This window comes from Dama dama, chromosome 9 (assembly GCF_033118175.1).
Source record: "Dama dama isolate Ldn47 chromosome 9, ASM3311817v1, whole genome shotgun sequence".
Taxonomy (NCBI): Eukaryota; Metazoa; Chordata; class Mammalia; order Artiodactyla; family Cervidae; genus Dama; species Dama dama.
Window position 1 is genome coordinate 72,231,292 of NC_083689.1, and position 27,312 is coordinate 72,258,603.

The 27,312-nt window shown below is 41.0% G+C and overlaps 1 protein-coding gene across 5 annotated transcripts in view; it reads right to left on the reverse strand.

The window, feature by feature from the left end:
* The window catches only part of EBF1 (EBF transcription factor 1), a 410,418-nt gene that overhangs the window by 21,806 nt on the left and 361,300 nt on the right, over positions 1-27,312 (reverse strand). For all 5 annotated transcript variants that reach the window (XM_061151851.1, XM_061151850.1, XM_061151849.1 and 2 more), the window contains one exon: positions 13,889-13,977. In XM_061151851.1, coding sequence (XP_061007834.1) covers positions 13,889-13,977 — 89 coding nt within the window. The remainder of the gene's footprint in view (positions 1-13,888; positions 13,978-27,312) is intronic.

Sequence of the window (27,312 nt, forward strand, 5' to 3'; positions counted from 1 at the left end):
ACTCTTTAAAAACAACAGCAACTTTTTACTGACCTATTTCCTTTCACAATCAAAACCTGTCTTTACCTGCCTTGCTATGACCATTGATTGATGATTGTGTGAATGGGATTCTGGAGAGGAAAAATGGATAAGCTAGACTAAATCTGTTTAGAGTTAGTAGAAACACTGGAGAGATTCAAGGAACAGTCAAGTATAATTGTCATAAGTTTTGCTATGTTTTGAAACCTTAATGATAAAAATGCCAGATGGGCTACAGATACAGTGAGAAGATGCGGCTTTACTTCCCATGTCGCAACCCACTCAGTTAGCAAATAATTTTTAAACTTCCTGTTGCCCAAGTAGTCGCACACCAACATTCCTCTCCAGCACCTTTCAAGGCTCCCTATCTTCCCAGAATTAAGGTACAGGGTTACTAGGAGGTTGCAAAAGATCTCCACCCCTCTTTATTCAACCTTCTCTCCCTATACATCGGAAGAACCGCTGTCTATTCTGGGCTAGCCAGGCCTCCTCAGTCTAGAAGGAGCATGCTGGGCCCCTTCCAATCTCCAAACCATCACTCATTTGCTCTTACTTCACCTGGACACTGGCGTCAGTCGGTGTCCATTTGCAATGCCTCCCCATCCTGTAGAGTCTGGTAATGACTGTGGTACTGGTGGTGGTGGGAGAGGAACGGAAAAGAGAACTGCTGTGTTTGGAAAGGGAGACTTTAACTCACTCGCTCCTCATGGTGAGACTGTATCACCATTTGGCAGATAAGGAGACCGAGACTCAGAGAGGTCCACCAATCTGCCCTGAGGTCACACAGCTAATGAACGTCTGAGCAGGGATTCAATCTCAGTCCTGTTACACGTCAGAGCCTGAACTCTTCATACTTACACTATCCTATCAGAACTAATTCCACCTTCACTGAGACTCCATCTTCTAACCTCTCTCATTCCTCTGAAAAAGAGTGCTGACTGCCCTACCCAGAGCCACGCAGAGGTAGATTCTGTAGGGTCATTTTGTTCTGCTCTTAAGTGTGCGAGTCTTCAACCTCCAACAACCAGACTGTAGATACTCTGAGGTCATGGCTATGTCTTAATCTCCTCCTCTAAGCCCCTGGCACTATGTGTCGTGTCCGACTCTTTGCGAGCCCGTGGACTGTAGCCCACCAGGCTCCTCCATCTATGGGATTCTCCAGGCAAGAATACTGGAGTGGGTTGCCATTTCCTTCTCCAGGGGATCTTTCTGACCCGGGGGATCGAACCCAGGTCTCCCGCAATGCAGGCAGACGCTTTAACCTCTGAGCCACCAGGGAAGCCCTCAGCAAACCACAGCCCTTGATAAATTCTTATTGAAGAGTTTATTCTAAAATAGGTACTGATTTTTAAAAGTATTTGCTTAATTTATATGAGGAAATGACCAAGTTATATATTTGGCATAGTTTATAAAAGCAGAAGACTTAAATTTGGTGCCCCATTTGGCTCTAGACTTTTTAATCCAATATATAAATTCCCAAAGGTCAAGTCTGGGGGTTTTTTATACCATTTTTTAAGTGAATTTGCTCCTTCACTCCTGCTGGCTTATACTTACACTTTAATTTTGTGATTAATATAATGAATCATCTTGGGTACAGACATTATCTCAAGTTATAGGCTGCTATCAACATGAGGCTGGTCTTGATGTACATTAGCCTTTTATTAACTGTACTCCTAGACTCTTAGAAATACTTAGGTTTTTGCATACTCTCAGGAACAAGGCATATCATATCTGATATGCAGACATGGCTAACTCATCTTTCCTTCTGTTTTATGACAGTAAAATCTCTGAGGATTATTCACCCTCCATGTGAATCGTTGGCATCTGATCCCAAATGTGTTGCTTTTAATAATAAGTCCATATTCACTGTGCCCACCCAGCCTCCTAGGGAGAGTGGGAAGGATGTCTAACCATCTGATACTGAGCCCATTTATAAATCCAGTTCAATGTTTTGAGTAATTCAAACCCAGATGATCAGGGGAGATGGCCTGAACTCCCTTCCATTCAGAACACATACAGACCAACTCATAAAGCCAGATGGGTACCCATTTACCAACACAACATTAATTTCAAAGATCAGAATCAGATTTTGAGACTCTGGAAACTCCCTCATAAAATTAAAGCCCAGGGATGCTTCAGTAATTTCAGAAGACAATCTGTGCTTGGCTTTATGCTCCCTCAAGTAGAAAATAATGTTTTGAGGGATGTAGAAAACAGAAGCTAAACAGTAAGCATCAATTATCAAAGTCAACTTGACTTGGGTGATTCCTACGAAAGAAGTACAATACTTTCCTGTCACTGCACTTTTCCCTGACACCCATTTATCACCAATCTACTTTCCTTATCAGGGAATTCAAGATACAGTGGGTCCAAATATCAGCAAAATATGGAGTGGAATGGCAAAATCACTCCTGATTTGAAGTCGATAAGCACTTATGACTGAACTCAGCACTGACTCCATGCACCTCCTCACTCTGGAGTTTACACTGGGTTCAAATCTTAAACAGTGTAACTCAGCTTATTAGCCTTTACGTTCCAGCTCTTTCCCCACTTGCTTCTGAAAGCGTGGGTGACACTACCGACTGGAAAGCCTAAAAGCTGAAACACTGATTGGAAGTTTCTGGCAGCCCATTTCCCACAGAGCTGGATGTACAGCACAATAAATACTAGTTATACTGAAAGGTATTTCTGTGAAGGGTAGTTTTCTATCCCAACTTTCTTTATGTTTATTCAGCCAAATGGAAAATTCCACAATGGTAGACTCTGCATCCTAAAAAAAAAAAAAAATCATATAATGAGGGCAGTGAGGGAAAGAATAAAACAAACCAAAATAATATTTGAGCACTGTTTAGTTTCCAATCCTCTGAGACATTCCTTAAATTTTTCATTTTTTCTGGTATTATGAACTTCTCAAAATGGAGCTTAGCGCAGATCATTAGAAGCCTTTGGTGTCACACTTTAAACACTCTTTACTCAGAAGCCCTATGACTGAGAAGTGTCACTTACATTTAGCATGGATATAATTAAACATGTTTCTGTTGAAAGGGGCATTCTCATTATGGCTAAGGACCACTTTAGACTAAATTGAAATGGAAAGGAGGAACATAGATGAGATGTAGGTAGCAAGTGGTTATTTCTAGGGAGGCATAAAATGCCAAATGTGTAACAATTATATTTTACAACCCTGCATTCTAAAGACTTCAGAGCATTTTATTATATAAGAAGCCCCAGCTGAAGCTTACGGAGCATTCCAGCACACACTCATTGCCCATAGCCTTTAAAGAAAAATAAAATTCAAACCATAATCAAAATCTGCAGAAAATTTCAAAACAAAGGATTTAAGTATTTTGAAAGGGTCTACTGCCATTTTCACAAGAGGCTTCAAAAGTATTCTAAAGGCATTGCCGAGCTTTGAAGGGGAGGGGGCTTCCAAACCTCCTTTAATTTTAAGGTCGATTTTATGTTCAGATTAGATGCTACTCCTCTTACTTCTCCAACGTATGTTAGGTATCATTGTGCCACGTGGCTGAAGGTGCACCAGAAGGCTTTGCATTTGTTAGAAGCACGGTATAGAGGACTTCTGAATCACATGAAATTAAGGTAGGTTGTAAGCTAACTCAGCTATATCAACGTAAGACATACTAACTTACATGATTGACTTTTACAGTGGAAAGAAAAAGGCTGTTTTCAGGCAGCTGTTATTGCCTCAATGGAAAAAAAAAAATCAATGAAAGTGAAATGAACAAGAGATTTTGTCTGAGTTGCAGTTAATACCACTGAAGAGCTATGGATATTAAAAGGTCAACAAATAAATTAGCCAGAGTGTTATGAAATGAATGATTTGGCTTATAATTTTATTGAGTGAAAATTGTTCGCTGCCTATTAGACCAGGTAATTTTTATCTCGTGCCTCAATTACTGTTCCGTAAGCAATAATATAGTTGTAAGAGCTGCTGGTTCGATCGCGTGACCTCTGAGAAGCCGGCTAGGACAGCTGACTTTACTATGATGGATAACTAAGCTTGGTCTCCGCGAGGTGCCAAACCTCCCTTTCCTGCAAGGGGATCTCATAAAAGAAACATTACAGCTTGATTCATTTTACCAAAATGTTCGACTTTTCAAGTGTCAGCAGTTAAGTATAAATTGTGAAACCAGGTATTCCTGAGAAGAGTGATGACAATGGCTTCCCCCCCCCCTTTTTGGTCTCGTGGCATTCTCTTCTAAATGGTGTCATGGTAATTGGTGAATGGGAGCCTGGGGTGCTTCCCGCCACAAATACAGTGAAAAATGGTGTCTGCACCCTTGTGGATATGACCTGCTTGGAGGTACAGAGCTGAACTTGGTAACCTCTGGCTGGCTCTTCTTATTCCGATTCATTGTACTGGTTTAAGACCAACGCTCTGGGTTAGGTCCTGCTGAGTGGCCTTGGAAATCGACTTTCTGATCAGGATGAAAGTCTCAGCTTAAAGAGAAGGCTGTGGACAGAGGTGCCTTTTTCAGGGCTAGGTTGTAAAGTCAGCACATGAAACAAAAACTGCCTAGAGTCAAAATTACCCTTGAAACTCTTTTAAGTTGCCAAGGCCTGGGCTCTTAGAAACACAAAAGCCAGAAATTAACTACTTGTGTTTCTCTTTGTCTTTTGGCTGTGGCTTCCCTTTCCCTAGGGTGAGAGAGAATAAATATCTAGTTTGAAAGTAAGAGGACCACTGAGTAAACAAAGAGATTTATTTTATGTATGCCGGTGTGTGTCTGTGTATGCGTGTATACAAATGTATGTGTATATTTATATTTTTGGACAAGTACGTGTAGTTAAACTTGAGTAAGTGATACATGCAGGCTGGAACTACGCTGGACTTTAACAGTATCTAAGGTAGGCAAAAATAGAGTTGGTTTTGGCTTCTTAAATTGTTGAACATCATTGGTTATCGCATGTACCTCCAGACAAACGGTATCTGTAAATGATGATTCCCAAAGCTTTACAGATGGTCCTGACTATAACTGCAATTAAAATTCACTGCCTCAAGACTGCTGGGGCTCTGTTGGTTCTTATTACTCCAGTGTTTAATTGAAGTGTTACTCAAGGCTGAAAATAGTAAGCATGGCCGGAGACCTCCTAGTGTCTCCGATTCTCTGGTCTTTAAGAGGAGGGTGTTGGGTGGTTAGAAGGTAGAAATGAGCCCCTTGTGCCTCCTCCTGTGACTTCTCCTTGAACTAATGAGTAATTATATTCAAAGCCCTGTACACAGGGTGTGATATGAAGGTTAAAGTTACCCCACACACACACACCCACGCATCAAGAGCTCCATGCTAAAAAAGGACTTGAAGTAGGCTCAAGAATACAGCTGTTGGAGTAACTGTTATTACAAGTCCCTACCACGATGACTTGGGGGCTAAAGAGAAAGAGAATTATCTCCTGGTACTGTATGTGTATTTTTAATTCCTGCTGCCTCTTTCCCCTGACTCAGCCATCTGTGAGCTACCCTCAGTCCCTGCTACCACCTTCCTCCTCCCGCTAGCTGAACTTGCAGAATTCTAAAAATCTGGTTTATAAAACTGCCCTTTTTCTTACAATTCCCATTTCTTAATTCTAGGAGGCAGTGCTTTAGAGATTCGGGCTCTGGAATCCAAAAGCACTGGCTCAAAACCTGCTGGGCCACTTTCATCGTAAATGCAGCCCTCAGTTTCCTCTGTTCCATGGGTGGACTCAGACCAGCTTCGAGCTCAGCAGACGGCCAGCGAGGCTTACGGAGCGGCAGGCAGTGATAACACTGCCCTTACTTATTTTCCAGAGAATTTGGGCAAATTATGTTCATTCTCAGAGCCAATGTGGGTTATGTGCCTGCAAAACCCCGCAAAAGACTCTGAACAGACTAATGGTGAGGAAATCTGGAAGTGGGAAATCTCTATTGACAGCTGCATGACCTGTCCTGAGCCTCAGTTTCCTCATCTCTAAATTGGGCATGATTCAACAGTGACAGAATAACTTACTGCAGAGTTGGTTAGTTAAAGATAACATAAATAAAGTAACACAGTGAGAATTAAAACTTCTGTGGGAGTCCTGGCCTTTTTAATGAAGCTACAATCTCCCTCCCCAGAAAAATAATGTGTGCATACTCATCTCACACACACACTTGTGTATACAATTTCAAGGGCACACAAAACTAGGTTAAACTCCCCCAATAAAAGAAGCATAAGTAGGAGGGGACACCAAGCCCCTAAACCGGGCATATTATCAAAATGGGAAAGTGGAATTTGCCTGTGAGTTTTCTGGCAGAGACAGAGTAGAGAGGGGCAAAAAGAACTGCATTCCACAGTTTGTGTTTTTGACAAGAAAAGGCAGAGAAAAAATGGTTTTCGGAATCAAACCCAAGCATGCTTTTCCTAAGAGGTGAATATACCATATGATTTGCTTTTGTTACTGTATTTTTTTTTGGTTTGAATTGTTTTGGTTCCCAGATATAATGTTAATAGAGTTTCTTAAAATTAAAAACAAAACAAATATAATGATTAGGATTAGAGAGCAGGGTCAGTGTCACAGTGTGGAAGATAAAGAAATAGGGTTTTTCTTTCTCCTCTTCTGAAACCCTCAGTCATCCCCTTTTCTGCTAACAGGCAATGTGGTTATGTAAAGATTTCTTATTTGTATTTTCACTGATGCAACTGCAGGTTTTGAATTACGGATAGTCTTTGCATAAAGACTAAAACAATAAAAACATAATTAGAATACATGGTATATAGCCGACTCCAGTTTTATTTTACCCCAGCTCTGTATTTATGATAAATCACTAAACACGACCGATCTTTAGGGCGGGTGATTTTGGGTCTCGTCTCTCCATTGAGCAAAACCAGTGCCTGTGACTAGCGTCTGAATTTCCATTCTGCAAGTGTACAGTGGAACTGAATAATATTTGGCACAATGCAGTGCACAACTGAGCCACTAAATGGCTGATTTACTAAATTATTATTAGATGAGCCCTTGCTGTTCCAAATGAAAGTGCAGTCACTGTCTTCCTTCATGGTGTGTTCAGATTGTTCTGTGTTTAAATATTCAGCATGAGGCTAATGCGAACTGATGAACTGAGACTATAAACATTCACTTTCAATACAGATAGAGCGACAGAGATGAAACATATCATGTGGCCTGCGGAGGTGAAAATGATTTATATTTAAGGATGTTGCTGCCTACTTCCATTACTTTAAGGTACTCTTAATTAGCATGGTGTTGGAAATGACTAATTCCCGCGTACAGGAAGAAGAGGCTGGGACTGTTATTTTTTTGCACACCAGTGAACGAGAAGCTACACCAAGGATCTGCTGCCTATGTTGTGGTTCAGAACCTTGAGTTTTATTCATGGAGGGCTGCACCATGCCAGCAGAGTCTTATTTCTTCTGGGAGAACTATGGTTTCTAACATTCAGTGTTTTTTCTGTACCCACCCAAAGGGTCCACAGTCCATCCTCAGTACCACCCATACCTCAGCCGTCCACCTTCCTTACCATCGGTATCTACTGCACCTACTCCACGGCCAACCCAGGACCTCACTCTCCATCTCACCAGCACCTTTACTGACACCTGCTGGAATGAAGAACAAACCTTGCTCCTTGGACAAAGATAATCCCCTCCTCCTTCCTCCCCTTTGAGGGCAGTTATAGGCAAGCACTTAAAATACTGTGATCACTTACAGTAGATTAGAATTTTTTATTGGTGCCCTGTTGCCATAACAACATGAAGACAGCAGATGACTTAAGCTAAGCTTGCAAAGCAAAAGGCTGCTCATCTGGCAGTTAAAATGAATACAGTTCATTTCACAAGTTTCCCATATGGACTCTTAGTGTATGGTAATGAGGAGACCATATGGTGAGAGAAAATGCAGTGAGAACAATTGGGTTCCACTGGCTGAGTGGGAAATAGGGAGAGAAAACCCGGGTGAGAGATTCTGGTGTGTGTGCTCTCTGGGTTCAAGGTTTGGTTGAGGTTTGTTTGGGTTTGCATTTGGGATGGTTGTGTTCCGTAGGGGTTTCGTGTTTCTTAATCTGTTCCTTAATATGTCGGCTGCGTGAAATGACAAACATCTTGCAAATTTTGCAATATCATTCATCACAAACTGTCAGCAGTGTTTGCAAATCTGACTTGCAAGATCTTTTAAATGTGTTGTGCTTAAAAGGCAACAGTACTAAGTTTTTAGACAAAGTGCAGGAAAATTTAAGCACTTCTGACAAGCAGAAACATTAACAGTAATCATTTTAAAAACACTCGCATCTTTTGCCTGTGTGTTTAGCTGTAAATAATGCTAGAATGTATAAAAGCTTTAAAGTAAAAAATGTAATAAATACTTTTTATTATGTTTCATAAAGGATAACAAAAAAAAAAATGCTGTGCACCGTTTGTATGTGTTATCTATAGGTACAGAGGTACGGAAATACCCCACTCTCCTCACTGCTCACCAGATTGGAAAGTGGGGAGGACAGCTTGAGAAAGGCTCTAAAGTCAATTCTGTACTATACATGCTTCATAAAAGATGAATATAAATGCATTAGTTAGACACGGTGAGCTAAATTAGAAGGTCAGGCAGGGCTGGGAGGGCTGAAAAATCACACAACCAATGAGTGTAATTACTCTTTTTTAAGTCTATTAAGTGGTGTTGTTCTATCAAGGCTCAAGGGTATAGGACATGAAGAACAAGATAAAGTAATGTGTATTTATTACTCCCACTGGATCAATTTACCAGATATTTTCAGCTCCATAAAGCAAAATACACAAATGCTGCCTTTGTTACTTTTCTCAAACTGCTTTATTTTCTCTAAAAGAGGGACTGGCTCTTGGAGAAGAGACACATTTGCCCTGTGGAGGTCCCCATGCCAACCCCTCTGGGCGGGGAAAAGAGAGAAAGCTGGTGCATGTTTAAGTAGGATGGGGCTGAGGTTAGGCGAGGGACAGGAGAGAGAAGCCTGTGGCCTCAAGGCAGAATTACTTGGGTTTCCAGAATTGGAGGGAAATGGGAACTTGATGCAGTGAGGCCCGAGGCCCTGCGTGCAAACCCTAATTTTCCCATGTGCTTGCTGTGAGTGGCACACCGCCAGCCCTCTGGAAACTCTGACCCTGTGATGTGGGGTGTACCCATCTTGCCAGGAATAACAGTCCCCATATACTGAAGTCTTGCTATCTGCCCGAGAGACCCCGTTGCATAAATTATCTCATTAACACCCAACAGCCGCACTGTGAGGCAGCTGCTTTACAAAGGAGGAATCCGAGTCTGGGAAGAGTGAGTCCGTGAACAGACAGCACATGTGGTTTTCAAAATCCACGTCCACCTAACCTGGGAATCTCCCCTCCTGACCTCTGTGCTTTTCAGAAACCTTGATAAAGCCATGCCAGGCACATTGCGGGCACGATGTACATGTTACCTATTTCCTGGGACTCACCGCAAACACGCGAATGCCAGCCAAGCGTGATGTCTCTGTACTAATGCTCACGGATCACTCAGGAAGACAGCTGACAAGCTGAAAGGGGACAGAGACACCTCTGGCCTTCAAAACAGAGACAGCTAGCTCCTTGCTCAACACTTCTGGATGGCCTCCTGCATTTCAGCATCTCAGCACTTCTGAGTGACCACAGTTGCCATCCCTCTCACCTCCACATGATAAAAGTCAACTTTCACCCCAAAGTTGGTCAAAAATTCCTCTCCCTCCTGCCAGGATCCAGAGAGGAAGGCACATCTGTGTGACAGAAGAGAATGCTGCAGCTGGAAGCCCTCAGCCTGCCCTTCTCCACATGCACACCTGGGCTTTGCATGATGACAGTATTTTATTTTGTTTTATTTTTTTTAATGACAGTATTTTAAATCGGTGTGTATGGCAACTATCCGTGATGGTAGCTTTCAGGGATAAAAATCATCTCCAGAGAAGGATTCCCACTTGCTCCCATTTTCTCATTTGGTAAATGGGAATGAGGTCTGCTTTCCCGACTTCTCTCACAAGAGGGGCTCCCATAAAACAAAGCATGTACAAGTTCTTTGAAAAAGCTCAAGCCAGTATACAAAGGCATATTATTATGGAAAGCTGTCTGCTTGGTCTTTGGAGCAGTTTCATTTGACAGAATATGTGGGTGGTTGTATGAATCTAGCTTTGTCTATTCACAAACACATGGGTTTAATAAAGCGGAGTTTGTTTTTTAAGGTGTGTGGTCCACGGCGCACTGAAACACTCCTGTTTGACAAACACTGACCACGATTCTAAGAAAGGCGGAGCCCGTTTTCATCCCTCAAACAATGGACAGCGGGACTATAAATCTCCCAGGTCCACAGGAATACCTCGTGCTGGCTCCATCCGCCACTTCCTGACCCTGCTCTTGAACTCTCACTCCACCTTCACATTCAGAGCCAAGAGGACACCACTCTGATCTGAGTCACAGAGAGAGCTTCCTGGGGTGGGCTCCGGCCAAAGCCCTTGCACGGCGCAGTGGCTGGATGCAAGCTATGGAGTGTTTCCTTAACACACAAACCCATTGTGTCCTTGATTACTCTTCCCAAACCCAGGAAAGCAGGGCTGGGAATTTCACCATCAGGCCACCAGGGACGAAGTGACACGTGCCTGGGCTATTTGTTCAATGTTTCTGAATGTGATGTACAACCGTGAAGATGTTTTTAAAAGCAAATACACAAAACTCAACCATATATTCCTGTTTCTCTCCTTTCTTTATGAATAAGTACTGCTTGGAGCTAGAGACCTCAACCATTAAATCAAATTTGTCTCCTGTTTTTTCAGTAAATATTTATAGAGTGGCAGTGGTGGGCCAGAAACTATACCGTGTAACACATAGGATTACTTCTTTTTATCCTGATGTGATCCCAGTAAAGTCTGCATGGTTATTTTACCCCCATTTTATAGATGAAGAAACTGAGGCACCGAAGATAAAGCATACAGTCCACTCCTGACCCAGATTGGTATTTCCTGAGTGGCAGAGATTGGTTAGGAGAGCTCTCCAAAGTCAGAGTCTCGTTCTCACAGCTGGCAAATAATCATAGCTCCTTTTTGTTGAGTGATAAATAAGTGATGACGGCAACCCCCCAAAGAAGGAAATATTACTATCTCCATTTGACAGAGAAGGAAATTGAGGCACAGAATGGTAAAGAATTTGGGGGCAAAAAGGAATTTTGACCCAGATGACAGAGCTAGAGGTGCCATGGTTCTGAGTTCCACCTCGCCCAATCTGACTCTCCAGTCCCTTCAGCAGACTCGAGAGAGATGCCGAATGAAAGTGGAAATGGTTCCCAAATGGAAACAATGGGAAGAATCTGCTATGCACGCATGACATTTTTCTATCACTCAGAAACAAACCTTAGGTACTGACCACTGGGTGGACACACATTATTTACATCCTTATGCTATGAAATTATCAATTATTTTCCCATAGGAAATGCATGGGAGCTAGGTTCTTGCCAGACAAAGGAAACTAAAGACAATTCTCTCCATGGCACACCTATGCTGCAGAAGCAGAGGATTGGTCACTATTACTCTTCAGTTCAGTTCAGTTTAGTTGCTCAGTCATGTCCGATTCTTTGCGACCCCATGAATTGCAGCATGCCAGGCCTCCCTGTCCATCACCAACTCCTGGAATTTACTCAAACTCACGCCCATCGAGTCGGTGATGCCATCCAGCCATCTCATCCTCTGTCGTCCCCTTCTCCTCCTGCCCTCAATCCCTCCCAGCATCAGGGTCTTTTCCAACGAGTCAACTCTTCACATGAGGTGGCCAAAGTACTGGAGTTTCAGGTTCAGCATCAGTCCTTCCAATGAACACCCAGGACTGATCTCCTTTAGGATGGACTGGTTGGATCTCCTTGCAGTCCAAGGGACTCTCAAGAGTCTTCTCCAACACCACAGTTCAAAGCATCAATTCTTCGGCGCTGAGCTTTCTTCACAGTCCAACTCTCACATCCATACATGACCACTGGAAAAACCATAGCCTTGACTAGACGGACCTTTGTTGACAAAGTAATGTCTCTGCTTTTTAATATGCTAAGTTGGTCATAACTTTCCTTCCAAGGAGTAAGCGTCTTTTAATTTCATGGCTGCAATCACCATCTGCAGTGATTTTGGAGCCCAAAAAAATAAAGTCTGACACTGTTTCCACTGTTTCCCCATCTATTTCCCATGAAGTGGTGGGACCAGATGCCATAATCTTAGTTTTCTGAATGTCTATTACTCTTAGATTCTCTAATTGCTCACCGAGAATAAGTCAGGGTGAAAGGGAAGGAGGTGTAAGGTGGAGGCCCCTTGCAAACACAAGGATCTGAACAGACTGACAAATCACAGGGTTTCTTCTTCATGTGAAATGCTCACAAGAAGTTTTTCTAAGGTGAATAGCACCCAGTGGAGGTGAAACTGCAATGGGAACTCAGGGCTGAGACTGAAGGCTCTGTAGTTCCTCCCAGGCTTAGGAGAAGACAGACTTTGCTTGTCACAGTTCTTCCTCTCTTCTGGCAGGCAGGGCCCCTCACCACCCTGCCAGCCCCTCATATCTGTGCATCAGTTTCAGGGGGTGGGGTAGCTTTCTCCTGGACAAGGCCCATTCTGACAGGTGGCCCTGCCTGCCCCCCCGCCATGCAGCAGACCCCACAGGTAAGACGTGACGATGAACTGATCATCTAAAGAAGTTTGCTGAGCTAGGAAGGATGCCAGTTTCATTTTTATAAGTGCTTTACGAGGGGAAACAGACCTGGAGATGACATATCTCTAGACTTACTATGGCTTGTGTAGTCAATGAAATTTCATTGTGCATCGTCCTGCCCTTTGACATTCTTTAGCATTTAGCATTCTCTCCTCTGAGTCCTCACACAGCATTGGTTGTCCTTTTGTTAAATGTGACTATTGTTTTCTGTTATGCATGGTGTTGTATATGGCAATATCTCCTACACATGGCCTGACTTCCTTGGGTACAGAGATGGGAATATATCAACACTGAAAACAGTACAGAAGAGAAACCAACAGACGTGCATTTCCTTTTTTCTGCACTGGCAATTAATAACAGATCACTGTATGCTATATATTGCTCTGACTGGAATGTCTGTTTAACTTCTCCCAATTGTGTCTTAGGTGGGATGTTTCTGGAGGGAAGAGGCTCATGTCTCAGTGACTCAAATGCAAGATCTGCCAATATGTTTTCCTTTGAGCTCTAGCTGGCCCCTCACCAGGAATAAGTAATGATTGTCATAGGGGAAGAAAGCAATATTCTGTTTCGTCTTGAGAAATGATATGATAGAATGATTAATAATCTGGACTTTGGGGCCAGGCTTTGTAGATCTGAATTTCAGTTCAGCAGTTTACATGTTGTGTGACCTTGGGCAATTGATTTAACCTCTCTTTAGTTACTTTCTTCTCTAAAATAGAGGTGGTAATGGTACCAATCTCCAAGGGTTTTTGAGAGGAAGAAATGACACACTGGGCTTCTCAGGTGGTGCTCATGGTAAAGAACCCACCTGACAATGTAGGAGACCTAAGAGACGCAGGTTTGATCCCTGTGTCAGGAAGATCTCCTAGAGGAGGGCCTGGCAACCCACTCCAGTATCCTTGTTTGGAGAATATCCATGGACAGAGGAGCCTGGTGGGCTATCATTCTTGGGGTTGCAAAGAGTCAGACATGACTGAAGCAACTTAGCACGTATGTACAATGACCCAAGTACAAATAAGTACCACATTACCTGGCACATGAGTGCTTATTACTTTGATTACTGCTTACCTTATTGGACTACATACACAAGGCACAGAAATACTGAGTTGCTTCTCTATGAAATTTTATCAGTAGCAAAGTTTTCTGCCAATCATCCAAGCCCACATCTCCAGAGACTACAAACCAAAGAGAAGGTATCCTACCTTTGGCAAACGCTCAGGGTCACCAGGGTGCCGGGGAATAACCTTCTGTAACCTCTGGAAACCATAATCAATGGTGGGTTCGTTGAGCGCTGCAATGAAAAAGTCATACAATTAGAACAATTTCAGGAAATAAAGCAGCATATGATTTGCAGCACTTACGGTGTGGAAATAACTGGGAAGTCCAAGGTTTCATTGATACTTTTGAATTAGATCATAAAACGATGGACAGATGATCCCTTTTGTTGAACACTTCCACCATCCATTCCTGCTTTTTACCATGGTGGGGACTGACTCACTCTAAAGAACATGAGAAGCAGGTCCTGAACTCTGCTTTTCTGGCCAAATTCTATATTTCTTACATTGTTGAAGGTAGAGAGTAAAATGGAATTGGATATGAGGTTATAGGATTTCCTTTAGTCAGAAGGTTGGGTTAAAACACTAGAAGGCTTGTCCAAGGGTGTTTACAGTCATAAACAGGAAAAGTATCTGCTTAGCTACAAAATATTGAGTGGCCCTCAGCTGATAGAGGATCTCAATACCAGCAGTGGCAATTAAGCAAGAGTGGGGCAACGCGCACAGGAGACTGGCTCTTCTCAGCACGCAAAGCCTATGCTACCCTTGGAAGACTCCGAAAAGAGACAGGTATTGAAAATGCCCTTGATATGACACCCTCACATCTGAGATGACAGACTGATGCACCAACATCAGTATTATTCCAGGAAAAGGCTAACCCCTATGGAGCAACTAGCTTAGAACAGCTGGGTCTCTGAGATGAATTTTTAAAGAGAGTAAAAGAAGAGCATAATATTTGGAAATAGTGGGCCTTTCTGTACCCTAATTGACGACACTTTCTTCAAAGCATCCTTAAATTCAACTCGCCACAAAGTGGACTCTGGTAGATGGTTTTCAAAGTTCCCCCCCAGGATATGAAATATCTCCAGCCTTCCTTGCCTGACCAGAAAAAGATGGCGGCTCCATCCTCTACCTCACCCCTTATCTCCTCTAAGTAATGGGTGGGTGTGGGGTTTGTTCTTTTATTTTTAGTGTAACCAAAGTATTCATAGTTTCTCCCTTACTGAATAAAAAGACAGTCTTTGTAGTTCTGACATTTTGCTATACATTTAGAAAACAAGGTGCCACATGCTTTACTTAAAATGCATTTCCATTAACCTAAATTTTAAAACTAAGATTCATACTACTGCTAACTTCAAAAAACTGTATTAAATTCAAATAGGTCCCAAGGCTAATGGAAGCAATTTGTATACCAACCCAAACTGACTGGCCCACTTTTCAAAATACAGGTATGATAATCTTGTGGTTTTAAAAGGACATTTAAATTGAAAGACTGTGAATTTAGTACATAATTATACCAATAGAACCCTTTAACTTGTCAACTTGTAAATCTAAAAGGCTATCAATCATTTCTAAAGAGGAAATAAACCTTAAAATTCCTTGATTGACAGTGCTTACTTTTTATGTAAGAAAAAAAAAAAAAAAATGAAGGGAAAAAAGGCTGCATAAAGTGGCCAGAAATCCATTTACAAAAGTACATTGTTTTACATAGGTGAGTAAAAAGCCAATAATTACACCTCCAAAAGACATATAAATCAGAGTAAGTACTTTTTCCTCACTTGTGTATTTAAGTTGGAGTGAACTTCAGGTAACTTTTTATTAAGAAGATTTCTTTTACCCAAATGCAGTGCTTGTTGAAGTTGTTAATAGAGCAGCATTTTCATTTAAGATAATGTAATCATTTTTGCAAATATGAGATTTAGCCATTTCTCCCATGTTCTCCTCCTCCCTACTACCACTTCCAAATGGTAAACTTTCAATCTGTCTCTTGTGGAAATTAACTAAAATTACACCCAGGTGAACCAAACCTCTCTATACTAGTATATGAGTTAAGGCATAATATTTATTATTCCTCCCATTTTATGAATTACTTTCTAAACCCTTGAGAAGAATTCTTTTTTCAAATTAGACTTGTAGAGAAAAAGCCATAGAATTCTTTATGCAGGGAAGCTGTGACTCATAAAATCCCCAGTATTTAATCAAGAAATGCACAAGAGCAACAGGAATGAGCACCTAGGTTAAGTTGTATATCATATAACTATCTCCCACCCATAATGCTAATTGCCAGCAAAGATGTTTAACCATAAAGACTGCTTTAGGCAATTAAATGTATCATTTTAATACCTAAAGATATAGTTCAGCATGCTGAAAAGTCTAATTCTTGGTTTTATTTTTCAGTGTAAGCCACCAATAAAACTTGACTTGTTGACCTACCCCTTCAGTTGTTTGCATAATGAATTGATTCCTACTGTGTCAAAAAACTCATGGTTAACTGAATGAATGTCTGATGTATTGGGGGGAGGATGTATTTCTCTGACTACAGGACCAACTCACAGCAGAATGACTGACATTTAGTATCCACAATTAAAAGAACTGATTCAAATATCATATGGAACTAATAGCTAAAGAGCCGAGGAGAAGTCATGCGGCTGCCACAAACAGTAATTGAATTAGATATATTAAACTCATTATTCAAAGAAAAATAAGCATCTAGTCTATGGAAGTATGCTATGTGAGAGGAAATATTTTAGGTAGAGGGACAAAGGCTTTTAATTTATTTCCTATGCCTTTATGATTTGCTCTACACTCATATTTTTTTATTAACCTGTCCTCAATTTAGGTACTGAATATTTCAATGGCATTGTCCAGTGCTGTAAACAAAGATAACACTAAAGATATGCAAGCAATTCAAAGTTGCCTGATGATTTCTCTGACTGCAATGACTAAAGAAAAGTATTAAACCAATTACTGAGTGAGAAGGGCCATTTGATAAAGATTGTTACTTATAAAAAATAAAACTCTGAAAACTGATCAACAGTCTAGGGAGGGGGATGGCTAAATCCATCGTGGCACACCCATAGGAATATGATGGAGTCTTCAAAAGCAATGCTTTGGGGAAAAAACAGGAAAAAATATTTAGTGGCATAAAATATATTGCTATGCCAAGAAGCAGATCACAGAAGCATTTTGCCATATGGCTACTTTTTTTTTTTTAATGAATATATACAGAGAAAAAAGAAAAGGTTTCTGTGTATAAACTGCCTAACAGTAGTTCTAAGAAGTGAGTCTTAAAGTGCTTTTCTTCCTTCTCTTTGTGCTGTGCATTGTATACATTTTCCACAATGAACATATATTACTTTTATAATCAGAGAAAAAGGTTAAGAGCAAGAGATTGTTCCCAAGATGGAATCTGACCTGCTTGTATAAAGTAATGACATAAGAAACTTTGCCTTAAAAGGGGTCTGTATACCCTTTAATAACCTTGCCTAGGTTATTACAGACCATAAGAAAAATAAGTAGTATACTTTAGGCCAGTTGTATAAATATGTGACTATTCATAAACTCTCTGAAAATCAACAGAGAGGGTAACGGGGAGGAATCATAAAGAATGGTATATTTATTTTCATCAGTGGGGGTAGTCGTACCTTAGGGACATACATCTACTCTGCAAGAATGTAATATAAAGTTAATCCTTCAACAAAGTGACTTCATTGTATTCAAGCACAGGGCGAGGAGGGGGGCGGTCCAGAAGAAATGTAACTAGTCAGTTTTTTCCCCTCAAAATTTAGGACAATTTTGAGAATTCGGTAGAGAAAGAATAAAACTTAATCAGACATTAGTCACAAAGTAAGTATCTTAGGTTGTAAAAAGAAAAAACAAATTGTCAACTGTAAAAGGACTGCAATGATGAGAGCCCCTCACATCACCCCATTCCCAAACACCTAGTCCACACTCTGAATAGGGTTTGAGAGGCTGTTATCCCAAACCAGCTAGAGATGGTAACAGAAAAAGAGAGGGTCAGAGGTTTAGAAAAATCCATAATCCCAAAGACGAAAAGCTTCCGTTTTTAAATCAGAATAATAAAATGGGACCGATGAGGGTACTTTAAAAATTCCGTAAGATAAGACTACCCTGGTGGTTCAGCGGTTAAGACTCAGTGCTCCCAGGGCATGCATTAAATACCTGGTCAGGGAACTAAGATGCCACATGGAACAGGGGAAAAGAAAATTAAGAGGAAAAAATTCCATAAGATAATTGTCCATTGATTCTATAATCATTTTTAGTACCTCCCATGTGTTCAGAGCAACCCATTCCAGTACTCTTGCCTGGAAAATCCCATGGACGGAGGAGCCTGGTAGGCTGCAGTCCATGGGGTTGCTAAGAGTCAGACACGACTGAACGACTTCACTTTCACTTTTCACTTTCATGCACTGGAGAAGGAAATGGCCACTCACTCCAGTGTTCTTGCCTGGAGAATCCCAGGGACAGGGGGAGCCTGGTGCACTGCCGTCTATGGGGTCGCACAGAGTCGGACACGACTGAAGTGACTTAGTAGCATGTGTTCAGATGATAATGATAGGAATTAACTCTTTTATGTCACATAAGCCCTTAAATGATGTCAGTGGCATCACCGACTTGATGGACATAAGTTTGAGCAAGCCCTAGGAGTCGGTGATGGACCGGGAAGCCTGGCATGCTGCAGTCCATGGGGTCACAAAGAGCTGAACACAACTGAACGACTGAACTGAACTGTAGCCCTTAAAACTAAAAGACACACATACCCCAATGTTCACTGCAGTGCTATTTACAATAGCCAGAACATGGAAGAAACCTAGATGTCCACTGACAGATGAATGGATAAAGAAAGGTGTGATAGATATACACGATGGAGTATTACCCAGCCGTAAAAAGGAACAAATCTGAGTCAGTTCTAAGTGAGGTGGATGAACCTAGAGCCTGTTAGAGAGTAAAGTAAGTCAGAAAAACAAGTATCTGTATAAACACATATATAGAGACTCTAGAAAAATGGTAATGATGAGCCTACTTGTAGGGCAGCAGCAGACGCACAGACATAGGGAACAGACTGGTAGACACAGCGCGGGGAAGGAAAGGGTGGGACGAACTGAGAGAGTAGCACTGAAACATATATCACTGTATGTAAAACAGACAGCCAGTGAGAATTTGCTACGTGATGCAGGGGAGCTCAACCCAGTGCTCTGGGACAACCGAGAGGGGTGGAGAGGATGGGAGGAGGGAGGAAGTTTTAAGAGGGTGAGGACATATGTGTACCTATGGCTGATTTATGTTAATATATGACAGAAACTGATACAACACTATAAAGCAATTATCCTTCAATTAAAAATAAATAAAATTAAACTGTCTGAGAGGTGTACATAATCTCACCCTCAAGAGAGATGAACTATGACTGTAGGGTTGTAACCCAGCTCCAGCTCCCTTGGCCAGGCTTTCTTCCTGCTCAGCAATGCATCCTCTTGCCTCCCTGATGGTCAGATGGTGGGCCACCCCTCTGCTCCTCTCTCTGACACTAGGATCACACTCCATTCCACAGGGCCATGTGGATTGAAAGACAGGTTGGACTACGGGGGAGCCACAAACATTTGCATTCAAGATTTCCTGCCCTGATCAGTCTTAGAGGTAGATACATATTAGCCGAGAAAGCTTAATAAGACCGCATGGACTTGTGTATATACATACACTACAGGAAGTCTGAAACTTCCCTATCAATGCACAAAAGTCGAGATTAAATGACTCTACACAACAGAGCAAGCTTGCAGGGCAGATGTATCAGCTGACATTTCAGCAGGGTCCTCTCTCAGCTATGACAGGATACTGTGGAATGGTTTTGGGAGGAAGTATAGCATCCATGCATGGAGGCTCAGTAACACTGGAGTCATTATTTTTCAAAAAGGAAAAGTTACATAATAGTTTAGAAAACATGAAAGTACTTCATGTGGCCTTATGTAGGGTCAACTTATAAATAGGCTCTGGGTTCCCTCCCAACCTCACAATCTCTAACTCCCCTAAAGGAAACCAGCAACTTTCCATGCAGAACCAGTCTACACAGAGCCCTTCCCCTTGGGACTTCAACCAAGGTTCTGGTCAAGACAGAAAGCTCTGGTTATACAAAGCTATTTACAGGGTTCAAATGTCCATGTGGCTACATGCAAAGAAAATTTAGAATAATACAACCAGATTTAATATACTCCTCACAATGACAAGATTACAAAACTCAATCAAAACATCTGGTAATGAGTCAATCCTAGCCAAATATATATGTGGATTGTGGCCTTTTCATGCCTTTAGTTGTCATTTTTTTAATCCACTTCAAAAGCACATCAAATAAAGAAAAATCTCTTTAACAGGATTTATTTGCAAATTAAAATCATGTAATCAAGACAAATGCATTCTCAGCTATGAGAACTGAGTTTTCTCTTTGCCAAGTTGCCTTTTAGAGAAAATGCTCCTTGGTCCTCCTTAACTTCTGGAATAGGTACCCCTGGAAACAATGGGAATAAACGGCAAGAGAGTTGTGTTCCCCAGCATCAGGGGAACAGCGCTTTGGGTGCCATTCCAACATGAGCGTTCAGAGTCCCCTCGCTTTTATGGCTCAGCAACTCACTGCAGCGCTTTAACATATTTTCTGGGGTTTTAATTTCCTTTTTTTAATGGTTGTGTGACATGATGTCATTTTGACTGGAAATAAAAAGAAATGCAGATATTAGAAAGGTAATATTTATATTCTATTGCCATTTAATGTCCAAACAAATATCTAGACTCAATGCCAAGTAATAAATAAGGCCTCATAGCAGAGGCAATGATAAAACCAGCACCTGGGTCTCCACGCTTCCCTGGTGACTACTCTATATTTGAACTAAAGGAATAGCAGCAGAGCATTTCCCTTCAAGGCAGATCCATTCTGGGCATAAGAGTTATTACATACGTGTTAGGCAGAGTCTTTTTGTTCCATAATGGCCCTATTTTTCCCTCAGTCACTAAATTAACAACCAGAGGTGAACAATAAAACAGCAAGTTATCTTCACGAACCTATCTTTAAGACTGACTTGAAAAGATATAAACCTCAAAATCAACCAGAAACCTAAACAAGAGCCAGAAATATGCTTAATGAAGAAATGTGTTGCATTTCCAGCCGCTTGGATGGTTCATCCCTTGCCTAGATATGTAGGGCACACAGGTATTCCGGGTTGCCTCTTCCCCGAAGGGATACACTCCCTAAGAAACCTAACACCAAACCCCTTGCAAGCAGAGCCCCGGCTTTCGGTGTGAAATGCTTTCACAGCCTGGCGCCCTGCCCCAGGAGCCAGCAAGGCTCAGAGGAGCTTTAGGAAGAGGCTCACTGAACTGCAGAAAGCTGTCACTGAACCAGAAGGGTGTCATGATGAAGCCAACATGGGCAGAATTTACCAATAGAGGAGCCAAAGAAAAGTGTCCAAACTGGCTCTGAACATGCTCTGAGTTTTTATTTGTTGTCTTCAACCTCTTGATGTGGAGCAACAACATTGAGACTCAAAAGTAAAGCAAAGGCAGTAACACCTCTCTCGACTGCAGGTCCCATCAGGGGTACGGCTGGCTTGTGTGGCTGCATTCTCTTTAGAGACGGGAGCCAGAGCCTGTGAGGTCAAGACTGGAGAGAGAATGGGAGCCGCAAAGTGGATAGGAGCCCAGTATGAAGAAATGCACGGCTCTGGGAGAGAGAGATGGAGGACCCTGAGGACTGTCACTTGGAATGCTTTTAAAAGGATTGCGTATATTTGGAAATTGATAACTCCTCCTGAAGTGAGAGCAATCAAGAGCAGGAAGCAAGAATTAAGAGCGACTTGTTTTTGTTTTCCAACGTGGAAAAAGCTTTACTGCTTTCTTAAAAGGAATATATTCTTATCATATAAAAAATACAAAAGAAATGCAAAACAGTGGGGAAAAGCCCCACAACAGATATACTCTTCAGTGAGTGAGTTAGAGTCGCTCAGTCATGTCCGACTCTTTGCAAACTGCAAACTTTGCAAACTGCAGCCTGCCAGGCTCCCCTGTCCATGGAATTCTCTAAGCAAGAATACTGGAGTGGGTTGCTATTTATTAGTGTGTAGGCTTTCAGGCATTCTTACAATATTGGTTTATATAAATATAGATCATACACATATTCATATCCATCTCATTCTTTTTAATGGTTGTAGCATATTATATGGATATCCATAAAGCTTATGCAATAAACCCCCCGTTAGTGGGGATGCGTTTTTTCCCCCAAATTTTCATTGCTTAAGTGTTGTAATGAACAATATTCAGGAGAAATTGTTGGATAAAAGAATATATACATTTCAAGACTTTTGATTCATATATTTCCTAATGTTCCTTCATAAAATGTATACCAATTTACATATTGATGGGTTACTTTTGAAGGCATCTGCAAAAGAAAACTAATTTTTAAGATTAGTTCATTCCTGAAGTCAATTATTCTCTAAGTTATAAGGACCTCTGAACATTTTTAATAGGTGTTAAAGATCACAACGATTCCTTGGAGAAGTATCATTTCAAACACACCCCGAGGTCATATAGGACCCTTTTCCCAGTAATATCCTAGCGCTTTATAGACCTTATCTCATTGATTCCTTTAATATGCCCTTGACATAAATGTTAAAATTTATTACTCCCAACTTTAAGGTGAGAAACTGAGGCACAGGAAGTGTTGGCTGCCGGAATCGGAACAAAAGCCTCAGTGCTCTGCTTACCAGGCCACGATGACAGTTTTAACATGGATAAATCTCAGTTAGCAGCACACTGACAAGTCCCGCTACCAAATCAATTAAATGGCACCTTTTTTGGAAACTAAAATATCTGTGCAACAGAAACGCAGCACTAGGAGGAATCCTTGCGCCGGACTCCTGTTTTTACAGGTGAACGCGTACTTGGCCTGATTTCTTAAAGCTCACTTTGTCAACAGGCACAAACCTATTGGAGAAGCGCCCCCTGGCATTTTAAACTTGCCTCCCAAATGATCAAGAAACTGCTTCTGTCTCATCGAGTTCTTCTTATAGGTCTGAGCTATGCTATCAAAAGTTGATTTGTCTTTTGAGAAAAAGATACATAATGCTGTTGAGATCCATTAAACTGACTTATTTCCTACCACAATCAATTGGTATTTTCTAGAAGATCTTTGATGAGAGGCAAAAGTGGAGCATTTCTTAAAACATACCCCCTTCTTGCCCTGGAGGGTTATACTCTTATCTAAAATGGGAAGTAGGTGAATGTACAATCATTAGGGAAAATTGTACTGCTGTCTAATTGTGATGAAGTTGATGAGGTTGCCCCGGTTACTACATATGATGTGCTCTTAACAGTTTGGCCTTCCAGGATCCTTAGTTTTCCAAATATGATGCAAGTTTAAAACTAAAATTAAATCCCTCAAGCAAACAGAAACTTAAAGATCTCCAGGATTTTTTTTTTTTTTTTTTTGCCTTTCAATCTCTTCCATTTTGGAGTTTCTTTTTTTAATTAATCACTTATGATTAGGTTTCAAAGCCACATTTGCTCAATTGAATGCAAAGAGGACAACTGTCAGTGTGTAATGGATGCTGGTGTTTTAAGAATTAGAGGCCAACACATTCTGTCTTTCTTCCTTAATGTTTAAAGGTAAATCCATCATTCTCTTCCCTATTGGCATATCTTCTGATATAACAAGAGTAATATTCCTTCTATAATTGTTCTTCAGATTTCTTCCCAAAGAGTTTTGACAATAACTGTTATCAAGGGGGTAGAATCACCCACCCTGTCTGATAAACATGTTTTCTTGTGTTCCCACCCAAGCGAGTGCTTGACACTGTACTTTTATCATCCAGTGTGTGTTCAGAATGAGCTTAGAACAGCAATTGCCGGGAATAGGCAGGCGATAAACCGCATTGATTTAACACATCTTGTTTTCAATCATGCTCGGATTTTCTGAGCACGCATTTTTCCTGTACTCCGGCTTGTAGCTTTTATCTGACGAGCTGATCCCTTTTCACTGGAAAATGAAAAGGTCGCACAATAAGACACGGTTTACTGGAACTTGAACGCGCACCAGGGAAAGTATTTTAGATAAATACTGTCAGACATAGTGGAGCTGAATTTCAACAACGCAATTGTTAAACAACAATACTTATTACTCTCCTAGAACAAGCTACCAGCGTCTTATAGTTCTCAGCAGGGAAGAGCGCCGAGCCAGGCGCCAAAGCTCAGAAGCCCGCCCTGTGCCTCACGCTAACGGAGCGCGGAGTCTGGGGCCGCGGTCCCACTCGGGACTGTTGATATCACAGCTCAAAAACTACCGCCACTGTCACACTTGCTTCCTCTAAGCCAGTGGGCAGGCTTCAGAAGAGCTGGGTGACGAAGTCACAGCAGAGTTCTGCAGACAGGCTGGGAGGGGAGAAAAAGATCCCAAGAAAAGTGACCAAAGTGTGATTGCAAAGAGCCTATTAATTCTACTAAGAAGACAAGAGAGTACTTGTGACCAACAGGTATTTAAGGATTAAGTACTTATTTAGTTATATTCTAATGGACTCAAAGAGAACATGTAACAAGTATGCCATGTGGAACGTTAATAAAGGCCTTGCAGATAAGCCGAGAGGTTTCTGTCAGTCTGGACTCCAAACTTAATAGCACGTGATATAAAATAAATGAAGTCAGCCTTCCTCAGTGTTGACCCAACCTAGTGATTATTATTACTGCCTATCATTAACCTTTGATTTAGCCAGAAAGTCTTCTCTGCCTGAGTGTTTGAGGCTGGAATTCTACCTTTTCAGCCTCAACACACATCCCGAATGTATTATATCTCTATTTATTTTCTGTGCTAGAGTTTCTTGAACTTTCTCCCTTCACAATTATTATTAGGCATCTCAATAATCTTCTCACAAAGCCTTCAAGCTGAAAGAAATGCCTGATGATTCTGTTTAATTAACTAATTAGGTCCAAATAGATTAGTATTTATATCCTCACATCTTAACATTTATATCCTAGTAGCTTAGTTTTTTGGGGAAAAAAATAAAACAGAAATGGAAATTTAAAATAACATAATAATACTTTTAATTCATCCTAAAGCAATCACAGGAACTTACTCCTGGGATGTGTGCTCCTAGTGAGCACAGCACAACTTCTCAAAGTTTCAAATAAGATCGGACATTGACACCCACTCTTCCATTCCAAGCTGGTTTTCACAGCAACTGCTGAAAACTCAGCCTTGCAAAGCTATGGTTCCATCAAAAGGAAAGCAATGCAATCTAATATTGAGCTCTGAACCACCTGGAACTAGCAGCTTGTCTGATACCTGACAAAGTACCACTTGTTTCCCTTTAATTTAAACAGCCCATGTCACCCTGGACGTCTGCAGGGACACCTGGCGCGTACCTTTAAGGAAACATGGACTACTTAGAAGCACAGAATCAATTAAATGCTAAGATGCCTACAAGGATCCATGGCATTCATTGTGTCTTTTGTTCTAATGATTAATATAATAACAGCACCAGCTGACATTTCCTACGGACTGACTATGTGCCAAGCACTATACATAGATTAACCTATCTGCTCTTTACCAAAACCTTAAAGAGAAGTGTAACTGTTACTCTCATTATACAGGAACAATACTGAGGCCTAGAGGAATTAAACATTTTGTCTCAATATAGAAAGCCAATGAGTGAAGGGCTAGAGATTCAAGAGCAGTTAGTCTGCCTCCCAAGGCCTGCTCTTAACCTCTTTGACAGAATAGCCTAGCTAAGACAACCAAGAGGTCTCAAGGACAGGCCTCTAACAATTCTAGACCTGCAGTACTCCTCTAATGCTTTTCTTGCTCCCAATATACCCCTCTATGTACAGTCTGTTCTAATTCTTACTTTTGTCCCAATTTATGTCCTACTCTAGCCTCATTTGACTTGCATTTCTTTAACAGCACACTTCCTGCCTCTGTTCCAATCCTTTAGAGTAAAACAGAGCTAGATTGTCATCCAGGCTATGTGACTGACCAGCTATGTGCCTTCTGGAAAAGTCACATTCTTTAAGTCTCCTAGTACGTATTGTGAAGATGTGATATAATACTATTTGTAAAATGCTTTGCACACAAAAAACCCTCAATAGGCAGTTGTTATTACTAATAACAGAATACCTGACATGATCTTGAAATAGGAGCAGATGTGGGGAATACAGGAATAACTAGATATATTTATGTATTCTCCACCCTCAAGAAACCCCAGAGGCTAGAGGGACATAAAGACAGAAATGGAATTCTATAACAATGTGATAATTAAACTATGAGGATACAGAATTATAAGGGAACATCATGTATTCTTCACTTGTTCTTGAGATTCAGCCTTGCCTCCCCTACTCACACTAATAGAAAATTACAGTTCAAAGAATTCCACCACTTCTGACTCTCAAATGTTACTCTGAAACAGGGCTCTATCTAGAATAGGACATAATTATTTTAAAACCATACAAATTTTGTGATAAAATGGAAACAAAATATAGGTGGGAGACACCTAATTCAACTGGGATTTTTATCCCAGAGATGAGTTGTTTTACAATGCTTAATTAATTCAATAAGATTGAGTACTTGCTATATACAACCAGGTGCTACAGAAAATGAAAAAGAGAGAGAGAGAGAAGTACAACACAGGTCCAGTTTTCCATGCGATATCCAGCCAGGAGATGGTTCCATCTGAAAACTCTCCCAGGCACTGTGATGTGCCTGAGAAGAGTGTATAACCCAGGGAAGACAGGACTATAATTAGTCACTCAAAAAGATAGAAAACTGTAGCATTACTAATGCAGTAATCCTATACTGCACAGGAGATGGGAAAAATAATTATCTGAGTCAAGGAAACATAAACCCAAGAGGTCATATCTGAGTTGGACGTATAAGGACAAGTAGGATTTTACTACTGAAAAGGGTGGGAAAAGAATTTGAGACAAAAGAAACAGCAAGAGCAAAGGCAAAGAGATATAAAAGGATATGATGTGTTCAGATATGATTAGATATTCCAGCTTGGGGAAACCATACTTCATATATTGGGAGTAGGCTGTTGAAGGGTAACCATGACTAACAGTATTGGCCTGGAGGGCCTTGCTAAGAAATCTACCTGGTGAGTAACAATGGGCTATTAAAGATGTTCCATATCACAGAAGAGACACCATCAGATCTATATTTCAAAGACACAACCATAGGAGTCCAATAAAAGATGGATTTTAAACTCAGAACTATCACAATAATCCAAATGGAAAATAAAAGACCAACTAATAATGAGGCGGTCCTGGAGAAAAGGGAAGACTTCAGAGATGTTATAGAATATAAGTTTCATGACTTCAGTAACATGGTAGATGTGAGGGATTATAAAAAATGGAGGATGATTCTGACATTTCTAATGTATCTGACTAGGTGAATAGAGTGGCCATTTAGCAGGATAGAGAATGGAAGAAGAAAACTATCCATAGAAGGAAAAATCATGAGTTCAACTTCAGAAATGCTGAATTTGGGGTACCAATAAGATATCCATGTGAAAATGTTTAGTAGACAG